Below are 19,578 nucleotides of genomic sequence, written 5' to 3' on the forward strand. Positions count from 1 at the left end.
GTATTCCTATTTTACTGGTTGTTTGGCCTAAGGCTTCCAGCACTGGAGTTTGTAGGCTGTTGGGTAGAGCTCAGTCTTTGTGCTGAGATGAGGACCTCTGGGAGACCTTACTCTGATGACTATTCCCTGGGGTATGAGGTTTTCTGTTACTCCAGTGGTTCGGACTCAGAGTTCCCACCACAGGAGCTCTGGCCCAACCCCTGGCTTGTGAACCAAGATCCTGCAAGCCATGTGGGGTGGCAAAAAAAAAAAAAAAGGAAAAGGAAAAAAGGAGCAGAACAATAACAAAGAGAAAATAAGATTAGAAAACTAACAGATATGTTAGAAAGAATAAAAAAAGAAAAATATAGATCAAACAACAACCGGAAGGTAAAAGAAAACTGCAGTAGTAAAAAACAGGAGTTTAAAAAAAAAAAAAAAAGCCAAACAAGGCCTTGGCTATGGGGGTGGGGCTTATGCAGGGACAGGGTTTAGGTGGTGGGTGGGGCCTATGCTTAGAACCCACAGGGCTGGAACAGGCCCTGCGGGGTGGTGGGGGTTGGGGCTTAGGCTCAACACAGCAGGAGGTGCCAGGAGTGCCTCTGTCCCTGGAGGGCAGAGTACCAGGTCCAGGACCCCAGCAGGCTCACTGGGCCTGAGTGGGCAGGGGAAATGCTAGGCGCCTTCCCCCTAGTCCTCCGATCCCAGAGGACCCCTCCCCATTGGCCTCTCTTGTCCCCCCCACCCCCACCCCTCCCCATGCCCCTAGGACCCACACGGCAGGAGAGGGCTCCGGAAGGCAGGGGACCAGACCCCAGCAGGCTTCCTGGAGCTGAGTGGGCAGGGGAAATGCCTGCGGTGCTTCCCCTGATTCCCCGGCCCCAGAGGGTCTCCCCTGTCCACCTCTCCTCCTCTTTCCCTCTTCCCCCCTCCTCCCTTTCTCCTACGCCCCTAGGACCAGTGCAGCCCGGAGGGGGCCTCAGAGGGCTGGGGACCTGGCCTGGGAGCCCAGCAGGCCTCCTGGCCCAAGTGGGCTGGGGAAACACCAGTGGCACCTCCTCTGACCTGGTCTTAGAGGGTTCTCCCCCACTGTCCACCTCTTTTCCTCTTACCCCCTCCTCCCTCCCTCCCACACCCCTAGGACCCATGAGGCCAGAGGGGACCCTGGAGAACGAGCACGGATGACTAGGCTGAGAGCCCAGCAGACTTCCCAGGGCCGAGTGGGTGGGGGAAACGCCCACGGCACCTCCCCTGATCCTCTGGTCTTGGAGGGCCCCAATATCCCACCTCTCCTCCCTGTACCTCCCTCCTATGCCCCTGGGATCAATGCGGACTGGAGGGGGCCTTGGAGGGAGGAGGACCTGGCCCAGGAGCCCTGCAGGCCTCCTGGGGCCCAATTGGACAGGGGAAATGCCTGATCCTCCGAGCCCCTGAGGATCCCTCTAGGCGTGGGAACCCATCCCCCATCCCAGCCACTCCTCAGGGGTGCCATTCCTGTCCGACCTCCACTTCTCCTCCCCCCTCACTCCCCCATGTCCTACCCAGACGCTCTGGGGTTCCTCCCGTCACCTTGGGCATCGAGGGCCCCCACCAGTGTCCCACTGGCACCCTAGTTGTGTCTCCATGTGTCCTTTAAAAAGCATATTAGGGCTTCCCTGGTGGCGCAGTGGTTGAGAGTCCGCCTGCCGATGCAGGGGACACGGGTTCGTTCCCCGGTCCGGGAAGATCCCACATGCCGCGGAGCAGCTGGGCCCGTGAGCCATGGCCGCTGAGCCTGCGCGTCCGGAGCCTGTGCTCCACAACAGGAGAGGCCACAACAGTGAGAGGCCCGTGTACCGCAAAAAAAAAAAAAAAAAGCATATTAAAACTTTAAAAATTTTGAAACTAAAGTTCTAGTACATTTCTTGTTAGGATTATTCCTAAGTACTTTATCCTTTTTTGTTTTTTATTACAAATGAAATCTTCCCATCTTTTATACGTCCTTTGGTTCTTTGGCTCTTTCTTATATGAAAATGTTTTGATACCTTTCTAAATGTTGCCTCCCAGGGTTTTAACTTGCCTGTTTCTTTTAAGGGTAGGATCCATAACTAAACTTAAATTAATGAGCTCTTCTTATGGGCTTGACATTGTTTTGGATACTACTGTTACTCTAAATGATGTATTTTATGTAATCTCAGATCTTTCCTAGGTATGTCACATGGTTGTGCTGTGTTGATCTCATTGTTGAGACTCTTTTTCGTATGTGCTGTTATCATGCCATGACTTTTCAAGTCACTCTTTGAACTGTTGGTTTGGGGACTGACATGCAGGGCCATGCATGCCACCTCTGTATGCATCAGTGCTACAGAATGTTCATCACCTATCCTGGAAAAATAGCTTGTGGCTAAGTGGCATTTTGAAATAGAATATGGAAAAGTGGATTGGGCCCATTTCCTTAACCTAAACAGGTGATGAAATACTGACAAAATTTAACAAGAAAAAGAAGGCTGTGTAAGTGCAGGATTCTTTAGGGGTGTGTAGCAATAAGCACAGTAAAAATGAAGTTTGAGATGCCGAGCACATAGTCCACTTGGTGCTGGGTGGTGCTAGAGTGTCACATACAGGCCCTACTTACAGGGGAGTCATTTGGATGTTCTTTTCCCAGAGGAGCTCTATGGTGACTTTGAAGACCTGGAAACAGGGGACGTGCACAAGGGAAAATCAGGCCCGGATACTCAGGTATGACCTGGCCATGGCCAGCCATCAGCCACTGGTCCTTGATCTGTGGTCAGTATGTTCTGCAAGAGGCCCCATATGAGATGGATGGATTCCTTCCTAAAAGTGAAGAGGGTGGGAACGGACCAAAAGTTGTTGGTTTATTTGTTATTGTTAATTTTCTTGAGTGATACCTATTACCTCTTCTTCTTGTTATGATTCTTCAGTCATTGAAAGTTTTAGCTCCTGGGTCACTGTCTTGCCATTATTCTCCTCCACTTAATTTTAAGTGCCGCTTTAAAAAAATAATAATTCCCTGTTCTCCCTAAAATTTCTTTAGGACAGTATCTGGGAGCATCTGGGTTGGGAACAGTTGCTATTATTTTTATTCATGTTTGGCATTCCCAGCCATATTAAGGAATGGCGGCTAATTGTAATGCAGATGTCTAAATGTCTCTTGTTGCAGTACATGTTATTTAGAAACAAAGGCTGTTTTATTTTGTTTTCATGATGATCATAACTAAGATTTTTGCAGCTCAGATAGAACTTTTAAAATCTGCCTTAATGTTTAAAGAAGAAGTTCTCCACAAATTTTTACAAAATTTTCTCTTCTGGAAATTTAAGGTTGAAGATGTGGAGGAAGAAGTTAAAGAAGAAATTGACCCCAATGCAGAGGAAAGTGCCAAGAAAAAGCATTTGGATAAAAAGAGAAAATTGAAAGAGATGTTTGATGCAGAATATGATGAAGGAGAAAACACATACTTTGATGATCTTAAAGGAGAAATGCAGAAACAAGCACAGGTGAGAAAACTCAGTTCCTATCAGCCTCATTTCAGGGCTGTAATAGTGCTGTGAATACGTAACTTTGTTTAGGTCTTTGCTCCCTGCCTGCTTCTGGGCCTCCTGTTTGGGCTCCTAGGTCAAGATGCAAATAGGTGTGTTTATTCATGCAGTTATCTAATTGTTTCTTCAGTCAAACATTTACCAGAAAAATATCAGTGTCTGTTTTGTACCAAGCATTAAATGTTGCGGAAGCAGAAATGGCTGAGACACGGCCACCATTTTTGAGGATCTTACAGAGTAGTGATTTGAGACAGTGTGTTTATTTACATGCAAGCATTGCCTTAGTATTCTGATTGCCACTCCCTGGAACCATAACTGAATAATTTGAATGTGTACGTGATTCTTGGCCTGTGTGGCTTATGCATATACCAGTGCTCTCTGGGGATGGTTTTCTGAAAACCCACCTTGGTCAGAGTTCAGAGGATACTTCGAATGTAAGGTCAGATGCAAAGATAAAGGGAGTCTGTGGAATGCTGAAAGGGAGATAGTGGGGCCCTGCCGTCCGGGGATGCTGAGCAGGCTGTTTGAGTTGATGAACTGACTCTGAAGGAGGCAAAGATGTGTACAGTTGATGGCAAGTGTTTGAGATGCGCTTTGACAAGTGGGGCCACCAAGAATCCCTGTAAACGGGAGCATACCTTAACATGTCTTCTGCAGATTAAGTATATGATTTGTGAAAATGCAGCTGACAGGGTTTGCTCAACCTAGGTCTTCATCTAGTTAAAGAAGTATCTCCTTGTTAGTCATTAACATAGTGATTCAAAGTGTGTACTGACCTTTGATAGAAGTGACTAGGAAATGTAAGGTGGTTCTGAAGTCTTTGCTTTAGGCCATTTATAATTTAAAATCACCTAGGGGCTTTCCTGGTGGCGCAGTGGTTAAGAATCCACCTGCCACTGCAGGGGACATGGGTTCGATCCCTGATCCGGGAAGATCCCACATGCTGCAGAGCAGCTAAGCCCGTGTGCCGCAACTACTGAGCCTGTGCTCTAGAGCCCACGAGCCACAACTACTGATGCCTGCGCACCTAGAGCCCGTGCTCTGCAACAAGAGAAGCCACTGCAATGAGAAGCCCACGCACCGTAATGAAGAGTAGCCCCCGCTCGCCGCAACTAGAGAAAGCCCGTGCGTGCACAGCAATGAAAACCCAATGCAACCAAAAAATAATAATAATAAAATAAAATCACCTAAAACCTTGTGGGTCATTGTAAAGAACTCCGAATTTTTTACTGTGAATGAAATGGGGGTCCATCGGGTTTTTTGTTTGTTTGTTTGTTTGCGGTATGCGGGCCTCTCACTGTTGTGGCCTCTCCCGTTGCGGAGCACAGGCTCCAGACGCGCAGGCTCAGCGGCCATGGCTCACGGGCCCAGCTGCTCCGCGGCACGTGGGATCTTCCCGGACCGGGGCACGAACCCTTGTCCCCTGCATCAGCAGGTGGACTCTCAACCACTGCGCCACCAGGGAAGCCTGCATCGGGGGTTTTGAGTAGAGGAGAGACATGCATGATCTGCTTACCCCTTGAAAGGATTACCCTGGCACAAGTTCAGTAAGATTAACATGACCTACACTGGGGAGGGCGTGGGGGGTTGCAGTGATGAGAGGAAAGAAAGAGTCAAATTCTGGCTATACTTTTTTTGAAAGGTAGATCAATAGGATTTCCTGGTGGATTGAATGTGAGATGTGTGAGAGGGAAGATAAGGATGACTTACTGGAGGGATTGGGTTGTCATCAGTAAGATAGGAAAGCCTTTCATTGATGTCAGTCTACCTGGGAGGATGAAGTTTGGATCTGTTAGCTTTGAGATACCTTTCAGACAAGAGGAGTGTCAGGTGGTCAGTTCTGGAGAGCTGTTGAGGCCAGGGACTTAAATGTGATGTACTCAGGATCTGGGTGCTTTTTAAAACTATGAGATAGGTGGAATGACCTGGGGAGTAAGCATGGAGTCAGGAGAGGAGAGGACCAGGACTGGGTACTTCAGGAGACTGGGCAGAGACAAGAAAGCAGCAGTGGAGGCTGCGCAGCTCCCAGGAGATAGAAGAAATGTAAGAGGACGTGCAGTATGCTGGAAACCGCTGTAGAAGGAAGTGATAAATTGTTTCAAATCCTGCTGATGTGTTAACTACAGTGAAGACAGAATTGACCACTGGATTAAGAACATGGAGGCCTTTAGTGACTTTGGCAAGCGTTTCAATGGAATATTGGTTCAAGTACAATTTTAGGGGATTTATGAGAATATGAGCAGCGTAACTGGAACCAGACTTTAGAAAACTTCTGTGGCATTTTGCTTCAAAGATAAGCAGAGAAACGGGGCAATAGTGAGAGGAAGTGCAGTCAAAAGGTTTTAAGATGAGAGAAATAACAGGAAAGATTTGTTGAAATAAAGTCCAACAAGAGTGGATGATCTAGGGTGCAAGTAAAGGTTGGCATTAAATAGAGGCATGGATAATCTCTAACAGCTGCCTAGTAGAGCTTGCTGTGATTAAGGAAATGTATATCTTACTGTCTTATATTGTAGCCACCTAGCCACATGTTGATACTGACCACTTGAAATACAGTTAATGTGATTAAATGACTGAATTTTAAAATTTTATTTAATTTCAACTTAAATAGCCATGTGTGGCTACTATATTGAACAGTGCAGAGCTGTAATAAAAGGCTGAATATGGGTGCAAACCCTGGTAGAGGGGCTAACTGTGGAAGTTCTTTTAGGCTGCTTAAATTTTGAGTGAATTAGGAAACAGTCAACAGCTGATAGTGAGGATGAGGGAGGAGATAACTGGGTGTTTGATGAAAAGAGAAAAAGTGTGAAATAACTGGGAGAGTAAGAAAAGGAAGTGTGGATGGGGAAGTTCAGAGTGTCGACCAACATTAAGGGCTGCTTTCAGAGTTGTTTGTATTTACTATAATATAGCTTGGAGCAACAGAGAAGTAAACAGTTGGGGCATATCCTGAACAAACTGTATAGATAAAACATATTATTTTTAATTAGGGTAAAGCCTAAATAATTCTGTACATGGTTCCTTTCTTTAGAAATTGCTCTTTTTTTAAAATGTTAATCTTACATTTATTAAAAGTAACAGAATTATGGGTTTTTAATTGTTTTTGTTTTATTTTTCCCCTCTCATGTATAGCTTAACCGGGCAGAATTCGAAGATCAAGATGATGAAACCAGAGTTCAGTATGAGGGTTTTCGACCTGGGATGTATGTCCGAATTGAGATAGAAAACGTCCCCTGTGAATTCGTGCTTAACTTTGACCCACATTACCCAATTATTTTGGGTGGTTTGGGCAATAGTGAGGGCAATGTTGGATATGTACAGGTAGGTACCCTTCACTGTATGCTTAACGATTGAGGTTCTTTGGTCATACTTGTACCAGTAATCTTACTGAAATCTCTTCTCCTTTCAGATGCGTCTGAAGAAACATCGTTGGTATAAGAAAATCCTCAAGTCCCGAGATCCAGTCATTTTTTCTGTAGGGTGGAGGAGGTTTCAGACCATCCCACTTTATTATATTGAAGACCACAATGGAAGACAGAGGCTTCTGAAATACACCCCACAGCACATGCATTGTGGAGCAACCTTTTGGGGTAAAAAGGGATTAGAATAAACTTGCTTGTAGGTTAATTTAAATCTTTTAAGCTTTATCATTGTAGTTTTGCTTTTTTCCTTTCATGAAATCCCAATTCATAAGGTTTTTCTCTTTTTTTTGGATTGGAGTATATATGTAAAGCAGAATCCAGAATGTGTGGTTCACTGTATTTTTTTTTTTTTCCTGTTTCCTTTAAGGTCCTATCACTCCGCAGGGTACTGGGTTCTTGGCAATACAGTCTGTCAGTGGCATAATGGTAACTATCTTTGATCATTTATTTTATAGATTGTGTTTGAGATATAATGTCTGGATTATGGGATATGTACCTGAAACTTTTAAGTTGAAGATTATTCATTTTAAGTATTTATAGTAAACTCTTTGCTTTTAAATTTCCTGCATCTTTTTTTTTTTTTTTTTTTTTTTCGGTACGCGGGCCTCCCACCACCGCGGCCTCTCCTGCCTAGGAGCACAGGCTCCGGACACACAGGCCCAGCGGCCATGGCCCACGGGCCCAGCCGCTCTGCGGTACGTGGGATCCTCCCAGACCGGGGCACGAACCCCTGCCCCCTGCACCGGCAGGCAGACTCCCAACCACTGTGCCACTAGGGAAGCCCTTTCCTGCATCCTTTTAAGTAAGGTGTGGGAGTAGAGAAAAGGGAAATAGAAGAATTGTAATGGTACTGATGACATTTTATATTTTTATGCTTTTATATTTTATGCTTTTTAATATTATTCTAAAAATATTTAAGCAGTGCTCACCATGAGCTAACCACTCAACTAGGTTCTGGCATACATTGGATACCAGCTAGACATAAGACTACCCCCTAGTAATCTGGTTTAGCAAGGTATGTTCACGCAGTCTTCATTTGACCAATCAGAGCAGGTTTTATTGGCCTCATTTAACACAAAAGAAAACAGAAAAATGGGCAAATGGAATCCATCCTTAATGTCCAAAATTTAATTTCTCAAACATTGTAGCCAAATCTTCATATTCCCTTTCATTCATTCATCTTTGTGAAACTGTGTTACTGTGAAATCACCCTCAGGAAAATGCTCAAGATATCATCATTAATTTTGGCGTACATGTATTATAGTTTCAGATAGCTTTTGTTAAAACACTGTTTTGCATGTTCATATATTCTTTCTTACTTTTTCTTAGGTGATTGTAAGTGAATTGCACTTTGGTAATTTGTTGCATTACAGAGAAATGTAGTTCTTCTCTTGCTGACATTATTCCTGTATTCACATTTTGGGGGTTCCTTTTTAGGCTGATTTCCGGATAGCTGCCACAGGAGTTGTCCTTGATCTGGATAAATCTATAAAAATTGTGAAGAAATTAAAGCTAACTGGTTTTCCATATAAAATTTTCAAGAACACTTCATTCATTAAGGTATATATATATATCTGTATATTCATATGCTTATAAATGTGTATATTGTTAAAAGAGGAATGAAATATTCTAATATAGGTCTAAGATATAGTTCTAATGTTTTCAGAAAAGTATTTGAAATCTTTTATAAACTTGGTCTTTGATATTTTTAGTTTACTTCTTTATATTTTATATTCTTTATATTTAGTTTACTTCTTTAGATTTCTGAGCATATTTAAGTAACACAGAGCAATATAACATGGGAGGGTAGTTTGAGCAACATTTATTGAAAATTTCATCAGTAGAGGGTGTTTCCATTAAAAACAGAGTTAAGATGATCATAAAATGTTCTTATAACGTAATACTACCATCAGCATTTATCTTGCTGTCTCTTTATTTTCTGAGTGTGTGCACCTAAGTAATAGGATATGAACTGTAGTCAAGCCCTGTGAGATGACAGCAAAGGCCATCTAGGCCAGTTCAGACCAATAAATATCTTTTTGATCTTCTCTTCTACAAAGATAGCAGTGATGAACATGTTAATGAGCCCACAATAGAGTCTTAATTAGTGTTATTTCAGGGAAGATAGAGTTGTATTCCTTTTGACCTAGTAATTCCACCTTTAGGGGGAAAATAGAGTTGATTTTTTATCACCTTTCAATGAATTATTTTTTGTTTTTTAACCAAGGATATATTTATGAACTAAGAAGTAAAATATCTGACTTTGTGTGTATGTATTTTTTTAATATATATATGTATATGTATATATATACCTGTAGGGAATGTTTAATTCTGCTTTGGAAGTGGCCAAATTTGAAGGTGCTGTGATTCGAACTGTCAGTGGAATAAGGGGACAGATCAAGAAGGCGCTCCGGGCTCCAGAAGGAGCTTTCCGGGCCACCTTTGAGGATAAACTGCTGATGAGTGGTAAATATCCTTTGTGGTGTGTTCTTAACAGCATGTTACCTACCATTCACTATTGATTTCTAGCCAGTGTGAACTATAGGTGGTAGTTTATGTCTTTAGAAACAGGCGTCAGCTGTAGCTCTCCCGAGTTGGAGCATCTTGTGTAGCACGCCCAGCCACACCCAGTAAAAGCTTTGTGTTATTCAAAAGTAGTTCACTTGGTGAAGTCTCTCTTCAAATACTGTGCAGCCAGCTAGAGAAGTTTGGAGTGAATATTTTGTTCTTTTGTTTACCGAGATGGATATGAATCTTCTTTTGAAAATGTTAATGTAAATTTCCTCTCTTTCCAGACATTGTCTTCATGAGAACTTGGTATCCTGTCTCTGTTCCAGCCTTCTATAACCCAGTAACATCTTTGTTGAAACCAGCTGGTGAGAAAGACACCTGGTCAGGAATGCGGACAACTGGTCAACTCCGGCTCTCCCATGGCATCAAACTAAAGGCCAGCAAGGATTCTCTGTATAAGGTACAGTCAATCACCCATGTGCTCTGTAGATGGGTGTCACCCAGAAGCTTCATATGTAATGTTTTTTGTGGTTTGAATTTTCAAGTAGAAAGTCTAACATTAAATTTGAATGAACATGTTGTATATTCAGACTATTTTGGAAGGAACACAGGACAAGTGGTAGTAGTGGTTTTCTGTGGATTGGAAAGGAGACCTAAACTTTTCACCTCTTTTGAACTATATACCTCTTTTGAACTTTTTTTTGTACTATATACATGTATTAATTTGAAAAGCATTAATGTACTGATTCTTATTGAAGCAAGGGGGAGGGTTTTTTTTGAGAGTTTTAATAAACTTTTTGTTGAAGTGTTAACATACACACAGAAAAGTACACAAATAATAAGTGTATACAGCTCATTGAATTTTAGCGTACCTAAGTTGCCATCGCCTGGATCAAGCAATAGAATTACCAGCACAGTAGAAGTCCCCCTTGTGACCTCTCCCAGTCACTACCCCACCTCCACCTCAGAGATAGCCGCTATCCCAACCCCTGACACGGAAATTTCTTCTGCCTTTTTTTGAGTTTTATAAAATATACCATGTACTGTTTTGCCTGGTTTCTTTCCTTCAGTATTATGAGATTCATCCATGTTCTTGTATATAGCAGACATTTATTTGTTTTTATTGTTGAGTAGAATTTCATTGTATGAGAATGTCGGTTTTATCCATTGATGGACAGTGTTTCCAATTTTTGGCTATTATAAATGCTGCCCTGAACACTTATATGCAACTTGTTTGGTGTGCATGTGCACACAGTTCCGTTCCATAGATCTCCATGGGTGGGATTGCCAGATTACAGGGTACATGCGTTCAACATCAGTGTGTGATCCCTGTAGTATACTGAAATACCAGGTTAGACTTGAACAGCTTATCAGATTTCTAGTTATTCCACATCCTTTCCAGTAGTTGGCCTCATCAGTATTTTAAAATGTTAAGTTCTTAGTGCCTGTCTGGATTCCCATTTTCATTCAAGTTTTGGTCTCTGAGAATGTCCATTGTTTGTTCACAGGTTAACAATGCGTTTGACAAGATTTGTTTGTGTTAATGCAGGATATTTAATTGTTTTGTAATAAGAGGGCAATTCAGGGTATCGGTCTGCCATTCTGCTAGAAACAGAAGTTTTCCAGACATTAGTTTTTCTGTAAAATAGTTAATAAAATTTGAATCACATTGCCATGAATTTCTCTTAAAATATACTTCAGGACATAGTACCTGTTGTCCAGTCTGTGGTGCTTACTTGTTTTTGAGAAGGCGATTTCTCTGATTTCTTTCATTCTAAAATATTTTGGTGTCTTAAACAGAGAGTATTGAATATTATTGTGGGTGATGTCTTTAACAGTAAATTTATAAAGATACAGCAGACATATTCTCTATATAGTTGTCGACCTTGGTAAAGGTCTAGGGCAAAACTTTCAACTTATTAACTACTTCTGAGGCAGTTAAGAATTTTGGTCATCTCAATTTAAGCATAGAATTTGGTTAGCTTGAAAACTGAATGTAGAAGGAGTTTTGCCTTCATTAGTCATTTAAATGTCACTTTTCTCAACCAGCCTTCTATTAGAAACAGAATAAAGTTAAACTTCTTAATGAGAATCAGGGATGGGGGCATTTCAGCTGCTCATTGGCGGAATAACTATGTCCTTAAATCCAGAGAGGTTTATAGTCAAGATGAAAAGCTAGTTATTCTTGTTAGGCTAGAAAAAACCATCTCAGTGCCCCAAAGATAAGGCCAGAGTTTTTCGTTAACAGAAACTTTGGATCTTTTCATCTGCTCTGTTGAGATCCTATCGTCCATACTATAGATATGGGCACAGTTGATTTCTTGGAAGAATTGTAAATATGTATATTCTATATATTCCTTTGTTTTGCTTGCAGCTGTGCATGCCCATTGAGGCAATATATATTTGATGGATGATTGAGTCCTCATTTCTGATGGTCAGCAAACTGTGGTGTTACTGATCTTGTGGAAAAATCAACACATTGAGAAGATTTTATGCAAGTTTTAAATGTACATAGATCATAATATAAATACGTCACAGTCTTTGTTTTATTTTTCTTTTTCAGCCAGTTGTGAGGCAAAAGAAACATTTTAATTCACTGCACATTCCAAAAGCCTTGCAGAAGGCCCTGCCATTTAAAAGCAAGCCCAAGACGCAAGCAAAGGCAGGCAAGATTCCGAAGGACAGACTGAGACCAGCTGTCGTACGGGAGCCTCATGAAAGGAAGGTACTGTTGATGGACGGCTTCCAGCATGTTGCATTTAGATGTGAAAATAATGCTTTCAGTAACACACGTGGCATTTTTACTGCATTCTCACTTTTCATTAGGAAAGGATAAGGGCCAGACTTATTCAAGGCACTTGATCTGGAAGTTAGAAGAAAGGCCGGAGTCCATTTCACTTCTTTTGTTTAGTCATGCCCTGCCTTATGCATTTTAATGGGGAATAATAGGCACACAGCTGGCAAGTCGCTCTTAGTTGTACAGAGTATCCACAGAGTGATTTAACAAAGGTGGTTTTGTGGTCAAGGCCATTATTTAAGTATTTTGCTAAGTAAATATGCTCCTACTTATATTTCCATGCAAATTATAATTTCCTAGATAAATTTTCACTAGGTTAATATTCATTTGGATCATGAATTGATTGTAACTTTGATGCCATCAGCTGTGGTGTTTAGGCCTCCTGAAACTTAGAAGGAAAGCATGCTGTAGCTGTAAAAATATTCTGATGCTCACTGGGTTTTGCCCTTTTCAGATCCTTGCGCTGCTGGATGCTCTGAGTACAGTGCACAGTGAGAAGATGAAGAAAGCCAAGGAGCAACGGCATCTACACAACAAAGAACACTTCAAAGTGAAGCAGAAGGAGGAAGAAGAGAAACTGAAGCGACAGAAGGACCTCAGGAAGAAGCTCTACCGAATTCAGGGTCAGAAAGAAAGAAGAAATCAGAAGTCCAGCCTGAAGGGGCCTGAGGAGCAATTGAAGTGATCTCCAGACAGGCAGACAGACAGACAGTCATTTGAATCTGCAGTGATAAATGGTTTCATATATTGTAGTACTTTTAAATAACAGGTCAGGGGACTGGAGCCTAAGCACAACCTCTTTGTTGGATATATTGCCTAGACTGTGCCTTTGAGAGGAGACATGGAGACTGCTGATAGGACACCTGTTCATTCTCAACACCTGGGTTATGTCACAATAAAGCGATATAATTGATGGTTTTCTAGATTCCCTCACATTCCTCTTACCTGTCTCAGTTTAATTTTGTGCTACAAAAGTATCATTAAAATATTTTCTTGTTAATTTGGCTTAGTAGTTTTCATTAGGGAATGAATGCTTGATAATTGCTTACTCTGCCACCTTCATGATGAGTCTTCCAGAAGGGAAAAAATATTAACTTGAATCCTCAGCATTAAGGTAAAATTTTAGAGAAGGATATATAGTTATCTTTATTTTTTTGTCTGTCACATGTTATATTCTTGATTATTGACCCTAATGGACATGTTACATCTTATTTCACATGTTTTTCAAGTTAGTATAATAGCTAGTTAACACTAAATACTGTTTTAATGCTTTTAGACTAGGGATGACATCTGTGGAGGTAGTTAGCATTCTCTCTGAAGTTCATGTTGATATACCCTCTGGGTCTAAAATGCATGCCTGAGGGCCATCAACACCTTGCTGGGAGTGGGTAGAATCATCTAGCAATAAGAAGGGATCAAGGTGAAACAGTCAGGTCTTAGTCCAGCGTTCTTTCCTCAGCACCTTCACTACCTCAAAGAACATCACCAAGTCCAATCCGCATATGCAGGCCAGCGCCCAAGAAGCCCAGATGATCCTGCCGAGATGTCCATTTGACTAAAAGCTGAGCAGGTCCAGCTTAGCAAGGCTGTGCACAGAAGCCAGACACGTAACTGACATGAACAAAGAGGGCAGCCTGTCTTTCCCAGTGTCTTAAACTACTTCCTGCAGACCTGACCATCCCAGTGCTAGGTGCAAGGAGGGTCTGGGTAGGGCTCCAGGCTCTGCCACTCTTCATGGTGTGACTGGGTAAGTTCCTGAGTATCTTGGAGTTTCAAGTTTCTTATGGGGATTAGTTTATCATCCCCAAGTAATATGGGGATGATAAACTAATCTTGCAGCCTGTGAGGATTTAATGAGACAAAATGCAAAGTGACTGGTACAGAACAGATTTTTAAATTTTTTGTTTCTCCTTCTGGTCCCATTTCAAAGGGTTGTATAGGTCTGTGAATTTGAACACTTATATAGGTTTTAAAACATACCTATATATTCATGTAATCAACACGACTATCAAGATACCAAACAGTCCCATCTTTCCAAAGCACTTCCTCATGCTATGCAACCCAAGCCTTCCCCGCTTCCCCACTCCCCACTACCAAAAAAACGGATGTGTTTTTCATCACTACAACTTTGTCATTTCAAGAATATCATGGAAGTGGAACAATACGGTATGTAATCTTTTGAAATTGGGATCATATCTTTGAGATTCGTCCCAATTGTCCTGTGTATCAATGGTGCGTTCCTTTTGATTACTAAATAGTTACCAGCTGTACAGGCAGGCCACAGTTGGTTATCCATTCTCCAGTGGAAGAGCATTGTGGTTGTTTCTAGTTTGGGGCAGTTATGAATGTGGCTGCTGTAAATATCTGTGTAGAGGTTTTCGTGTGAACATAAGTTTTCATTACTCCAGGGTAAAAATACCCAGGAGTAGCACTTCTGGGTCATATGGTTTAAAAGAACTGTCAGACTGTCTTCTGGAGGGGCTGTACCATTTTGCATTCCATCTCACTGGTTTTAATTTGCATTTCCCTAATGACCAATAATATTGAGCATCTTTGCATATGCTTGCTTGCCTTTCATATACTATGTCCTCTTTGGTGAAGTTTATGTTCAAGTCTTTTGCCTACTTTTTATTTGGATCTTTTTTTTTTTTTTTTTTGCGGTACGTGGGCCTCTCACCGTTGTGGCCTCTCCTGTTGTGGAGCACAGGTCCCGGATGCGCAGGCTCAGCGGCCATGGCTCACGGGCCCAGCTGCTCTGCGGCATGTGGGATCTTCCCAGACCGGGGCACGAACCCGTGTCCCCTGCATCGGCAGGCAGACTCTCAACCACTGTGCCACCAGGGAAGCCCTGGATCGTTTTCTTATTGTTGATTTTGAGAGTTTTTAATATATTTTGGAAGCAGTCCTTTGTCACATATGTGATTTGCAAATACTTTCTCCTAGTCTATTGCTGTCTTTTCGTTCTCTTAACGGTGTCTTTTGCAAAATTAAAAATATTTGTCAAGACTAATTTATTACTTTTTTCTTTTATGAATCGTGCATTTGGTGTCATGGCTCAGAACTCTTTTCCTAACCACAGATTTTCTATGTTTTCTTCTAAAAGCTTTATAGCTTTACGATTTTCATTTTGAGTTAACTTTTGTATAAGGTGTGAGATTTAGATTGGGGTATTTCTTTTTTACTTACAGACAACAAATTGTTCTAATACCATTTGTTGAAAGGCTATCCTTTCTCCATTGAGATACATTTGCATCCTTGTCAAAAATCATTTGGGCATATTTGTGAGGGTATATCCTGGGCTCTCTGTTCTGTTCCGTTCGTTGATTGATGCGTCTATACCGTTGCTGCAAGATCTTGATTATTGTAGCTTTACAGTAAGTCTTAAAATTGGGAAGTGTGATTCCTCTAAATAAATTTATTTCTCTTTTTCAAAATTGTTTCAGCTGTTCTAGGGCCTTTCCCTTTTGGTATAAATTTTAATAAGCTTGCCTACATTTACCAAAAAATCCTGCTGTGATTTTGATTGCATTAAATCTGTAGATCAACTTGGAGAGCATTGACATTTTCACTCTGTTGGGTCCTCCAGTCGATGGCATATCTCCCCATTTATTTAGGACTGTTTTTGGCTTCAAACTGTTTGCTGCTAGTTTTTAGAAAAACGATTAATTTTTGTATGTTGAACTTACATTCTGTGACGTTACTAGGCCCATTTATTAGTTCTAGATCTTTCCTGTGGGGGAGGGGAACACATTCCTTGGGATTTTATACTTAGACTATCATGTTGTCTGCAAGCAGAGACAGTTTTTATTCCTTCCTTTCCAACTGTATGCCTTTTTTTCTTATGTGTTACACTGGATAGGACTTCCAGTATAATGGGAAATTGGACTGTTCAATGTGGGCATCCTTGCTTTGGTCCCAATTTTTTTGTAGATGCTTCTTCTCAGTTTGAGGAAATTCCTTTCAGTGCCTGGTTAGCTGGGAATCTTTATCATGAATGAATGTTGAATTTTGCCAAATGCTTTTTCTTCATCAATTTATATAATCATGTGGTTTTTCATCTCTCGACTGTTAATATGATGATTACATTGATTTATTTTTCAAACCATATTTGAACCTACATAGATGAACCTACATAGATATTGCATCAAGTGTAGCAAACAAAATATTAAAAAATAATATTTACAATTGAGTGACGTTTATCCCAATATTGTATCCCTGGATGGTGTATTATTATTTTAATATTTTGCTAGATTTCATGCACTAATGTTTTGTTGAGGATTTTTGCATCTATATTTATAAGGGATATGGTTCTGTAGAGTTCTTTTGTCTTTTATCTGATGATGGTATCAGGGTAATGCTGACCTTATAAGATGATTTGGGAAATGTTCCCTCCCCTTTTATATTCTGGAATTGATTGGGTAGAATTGTTGTTATTTCTTCATTAAATGTTTGATAGAATTTGTCAATGAGGGAATTCCCTGGTGGTCCAGTGGTTAGGACTCTGTGCTTCCACTGCAGGGGGCATGGGTTTGATCCCTAGTCAGGGAAATAAGATCCCGCAAGCTGCGTGGTACAGCCAAAAAAAACAAAACAAAACAGAATTTGTCAGTGAAACCATCTAGGCTTGGACATTTAAAAAAAATTTTTTAACAATGAATTTAATATCTTTAATAGTTACAGGGCTATTCAGATTATTTTGTCTTGAGTGAATTATGGTAGGTTATGAAATGGAATTGATTTATTTCACCTAAGTTGTCAAATTTATAAGTATAAAGTTATTTGTAGGAAGGATTCCCTTACTACCCTTTTACTATCTTTTGGGTCTGTAGTGATATCACCTCTTTCGTTCCTGATATCGGTAGTTTGTGTCTTCTCTACTTTTGTTCTTTTGTTTAGTCTTCCTAGAAGTTTATTAATTTTATTGATTTATTTTCAAAGAATGAGCTTTGGGTTTCATTGATTTTCTCTGTTCTTTTGCTGTTTTCAATTTCATTGGTGTCTGCTCTTTATTTCTTTTCTTGCACTTGCCTTGATTTTTTTCTGTTCTTTTTTCCTAATGTCTTAAGGTTGAAGCTTAGATTAATGATTTGAGACCTTTCTTCTTTTTTAATATAAGCATTCAATGCCATACATGTCCCTGTAAGCACTGTGTAGCTGCACATCCCAACCAGACTTCTGTGGCCTGTGGTCACAGTGTCAGTTCCATTTACAAAGTCCTTGCAGTGTTACTTGGGTCAGTCCCACGTGTGGATTACCCATAGCCTGGGTAGGACCGGGACACTGATCTGTCTCTTAGGCCCATTCTCAGAGTCAATGATACGCTCTTTAGAGTCAGATCTATGCATGCACAGCTCAGGAGGGAGCCCAGGAGATCAAATTAACAAATTTGGGGGGTCACTGTCCTGAACTCCTCCCGTTCCATGATTTCCTGGTACTTTCCAGTCAGCTGGGCTCTCCTTTTTAGCCCTCCATCCAAGACACTGCAGCTTCCTTACCATGACTGTGCCCACATCCAGGGTCAAGCAGTCAAAGGACAGAGAGTAAGAAAACAATGGTTAAAAGAAAAAAACAAACCCACCCTACTTGGATCAAAAAAAAAGGGTGTGCCTGTGGGCTGCAGGGGGCTGGGGCAGGAGAAATGGAGTAGAGAAGAGGGGGTATTTCTTGCACTCTCTCTGGGTGTTAGGAGACACTTTTCTGCTCCTCAGCCAGAACCAGAGGGCTTTCCTGAGCGCTCTGTTTGCACCTATGTCCACCTCCGAGTTCAGGCTGCCTAGAGTGAGGATAACTGTGAGATACTAGGGAAGGGAAAATGGTACAACTCACCACCAGCTCAGTGTTACTTTGAATTATGGTCTCGTGTCCCAATTCTCCTGCTGTTATTTGATTTTAAAAGTCCTCAAATAGCTTCTCCGTGCATTCTATTCAGATTTTACACTTGCGTTTCAGTGGGAAACAGAGCAAAATGTACTTAGTTACTTACTCTGTTTTTCCCTGATCTGAAATCCTCTTTGTTTTTCTCCTTAAATTCCTACAAGTAAGATTCTGAGGCCATTTTTTTAAAAATCCTTTTTATTTTGAAATAATTAAAGATTCACAGGAAGTTGCCAAAAAATTACAGGGAGGTTCCTTGTGCCATTCCTCCAATGCTATCATCTAGCATAACTGTAATACAATATCAAAATCAGGAAATTGACCTTGGTACAATCCACAGAGCTTATTCAGATCTCATGAGTTGTTCATGTACTAATTTGTGTGTGTGTGTTACTCTGTGGTATTATCATGTGTGTAGCTTTGTATGTGTGTAGCTTTGATGATCACAATCATGATACAATCATGATACAAAACTGCGCCATCACTACAAGGCTTCCTCATGCTACCACTTTAGAGCCACACACCCTCACCGCATCCCTAACCTCTAACAACTATTAGTCTGTATTGTATCTCTGTATTTATATTACTTCACAACTTTATGGAATCATATAGTTTGTGTCCTTTTAAAACTGGCTTATTTCACTAAGCATAATTTCCTTGAGTTCATCCAAGTTGTTGCTAGTATTAATAGTCTCTTCCTGTTTAATGCTGGATAGTATTCCATAATGCCTATTATGTTCTGCAGTTCAGCATTCACCATTGAAGGACATTTGAGTAGTTTCCAGTTTTGAGCTATTACAAACAAAGCTGCTATGAATGAATATACACGTATAAGATTCTGTGTAAAAGTAAGTTTCCATTTCTCCTGTAAAAACACCCAAGATTGTACTTTCTGGGTCAACTGGAAAGTCCATTTTTAATTTTTAAAGGTACTTCCAGGGACTTCCCTGGCGGTCCAGTGGTTAAGACTCTGTGCCTCCATTGCCAGGGCCACAGGTTTGATCCCTGGTCGGGGAACTAAGATCCCTCATGTGGCGCAGTGTGGCCAAAAATTAAAAAGAAAATAGTGGAGGGCTTCCCAGGTGGCGCAGTGGTTGAGAGTCCGCCTGCCGATACAGGGGATGCAGTTTCGTGCCCCGGTCCGGGAAGATCCCACATGCCACGGAGCGGCTGGGCCCGTGAGCCATGGCCGCTGGGCCTGCGCGTCCGGAGCCTGTGCTCCGCAGCGGGAGAGGCCACAACAGTGAGAGGCCCGCGTACCGCAAAAAAAAAAAATAGAAAAAGAAAGGAACTTCCAAACAATTTTCCAGAGTGGCTGTACCATTTTACATTCTCACCAGGAACGTATGAATGCTCCAGCTCTCTGCATCCTTGCAAACATTTAGTGTTATTGCTTTTTAAAAGCCATTCTAATAGGTGTGTAGTCATAATTCATTGTGGTTCTAGTTTGAACTTTCT

At 41.3% G+C, this 19,578-nt stretch overlaps 1 protein-coding gene across 5 annotated transcripts in view; it reads left to right on the forward strand.

Moving 5' to 3' along the window:
- The window catches only part of BMS1 (BMS1 ribosome biogenesis factor), a 45,835-nt gene extending 32,601 nt beyond the window's left edge, over nt 1-13,234 (forward strand). For all 5 annotated transcript variants that reach the window (XM_029200978.1, XM_029200983.1, XM_029200980.1 and 2 more), the window contains exons 14-23: nt 2,624-2,697; nt 3,298-3,474; nt 6,649-6,837; nt 6,926-7,106; nt 7,306-7,364; nt 8,376-8,498; nt 9,257-9,404; nt 9,734-9,909; nt 12,013-12,174; nt 12,701-13,234. In XM_029200978.1, coding sequence (XP_029056811.1) covers nt 2,624-2,697; nt 3,298-3,474; nt 6,649-6,837; nt 6,926-7,106; nt 7,306-7,364; nt 8,376-8,498; nt 9,257-9,404; nt 9,734-9,909; nt 12,013-12,174; nt 12,701-12,931 — 1,520 coding nt within the window. In that variant the 3' untranslated portion in view covers nt 12,932-13,234. The remainder of the gene's footprint in view (nt 1-2,623; nt 2,698-3,297; nt 3,475-6,648; nt 6,838-6,925; nt 7,107-7,305; nt 7,365-8,375; nt 8,499-9,256; nt 9,405-9,733; nt 9,910-12,012; nt 12,175-12,700) is intronic.
- Nucleotides 13,235-19,578: the final 6,344 nt, after the last annotated feature.

This window comes from Monodon monoceros, unplaced genomic scaffold (genome assembly GCF_005190385.1).
Source record: "Monodon monoceros isolate NGI ecotype Baffin Bay Population unplaced genomic scaffold, NGI_Narwhal_1 Super_Scaffold_4, whole genome shotgun sequence".
Lineage (NCBI taxonomy): Eukaryota > Metazoa > Chordata > Mammalia > Artiodactyla > Monodontidae > Monodon > Monodon monoceros.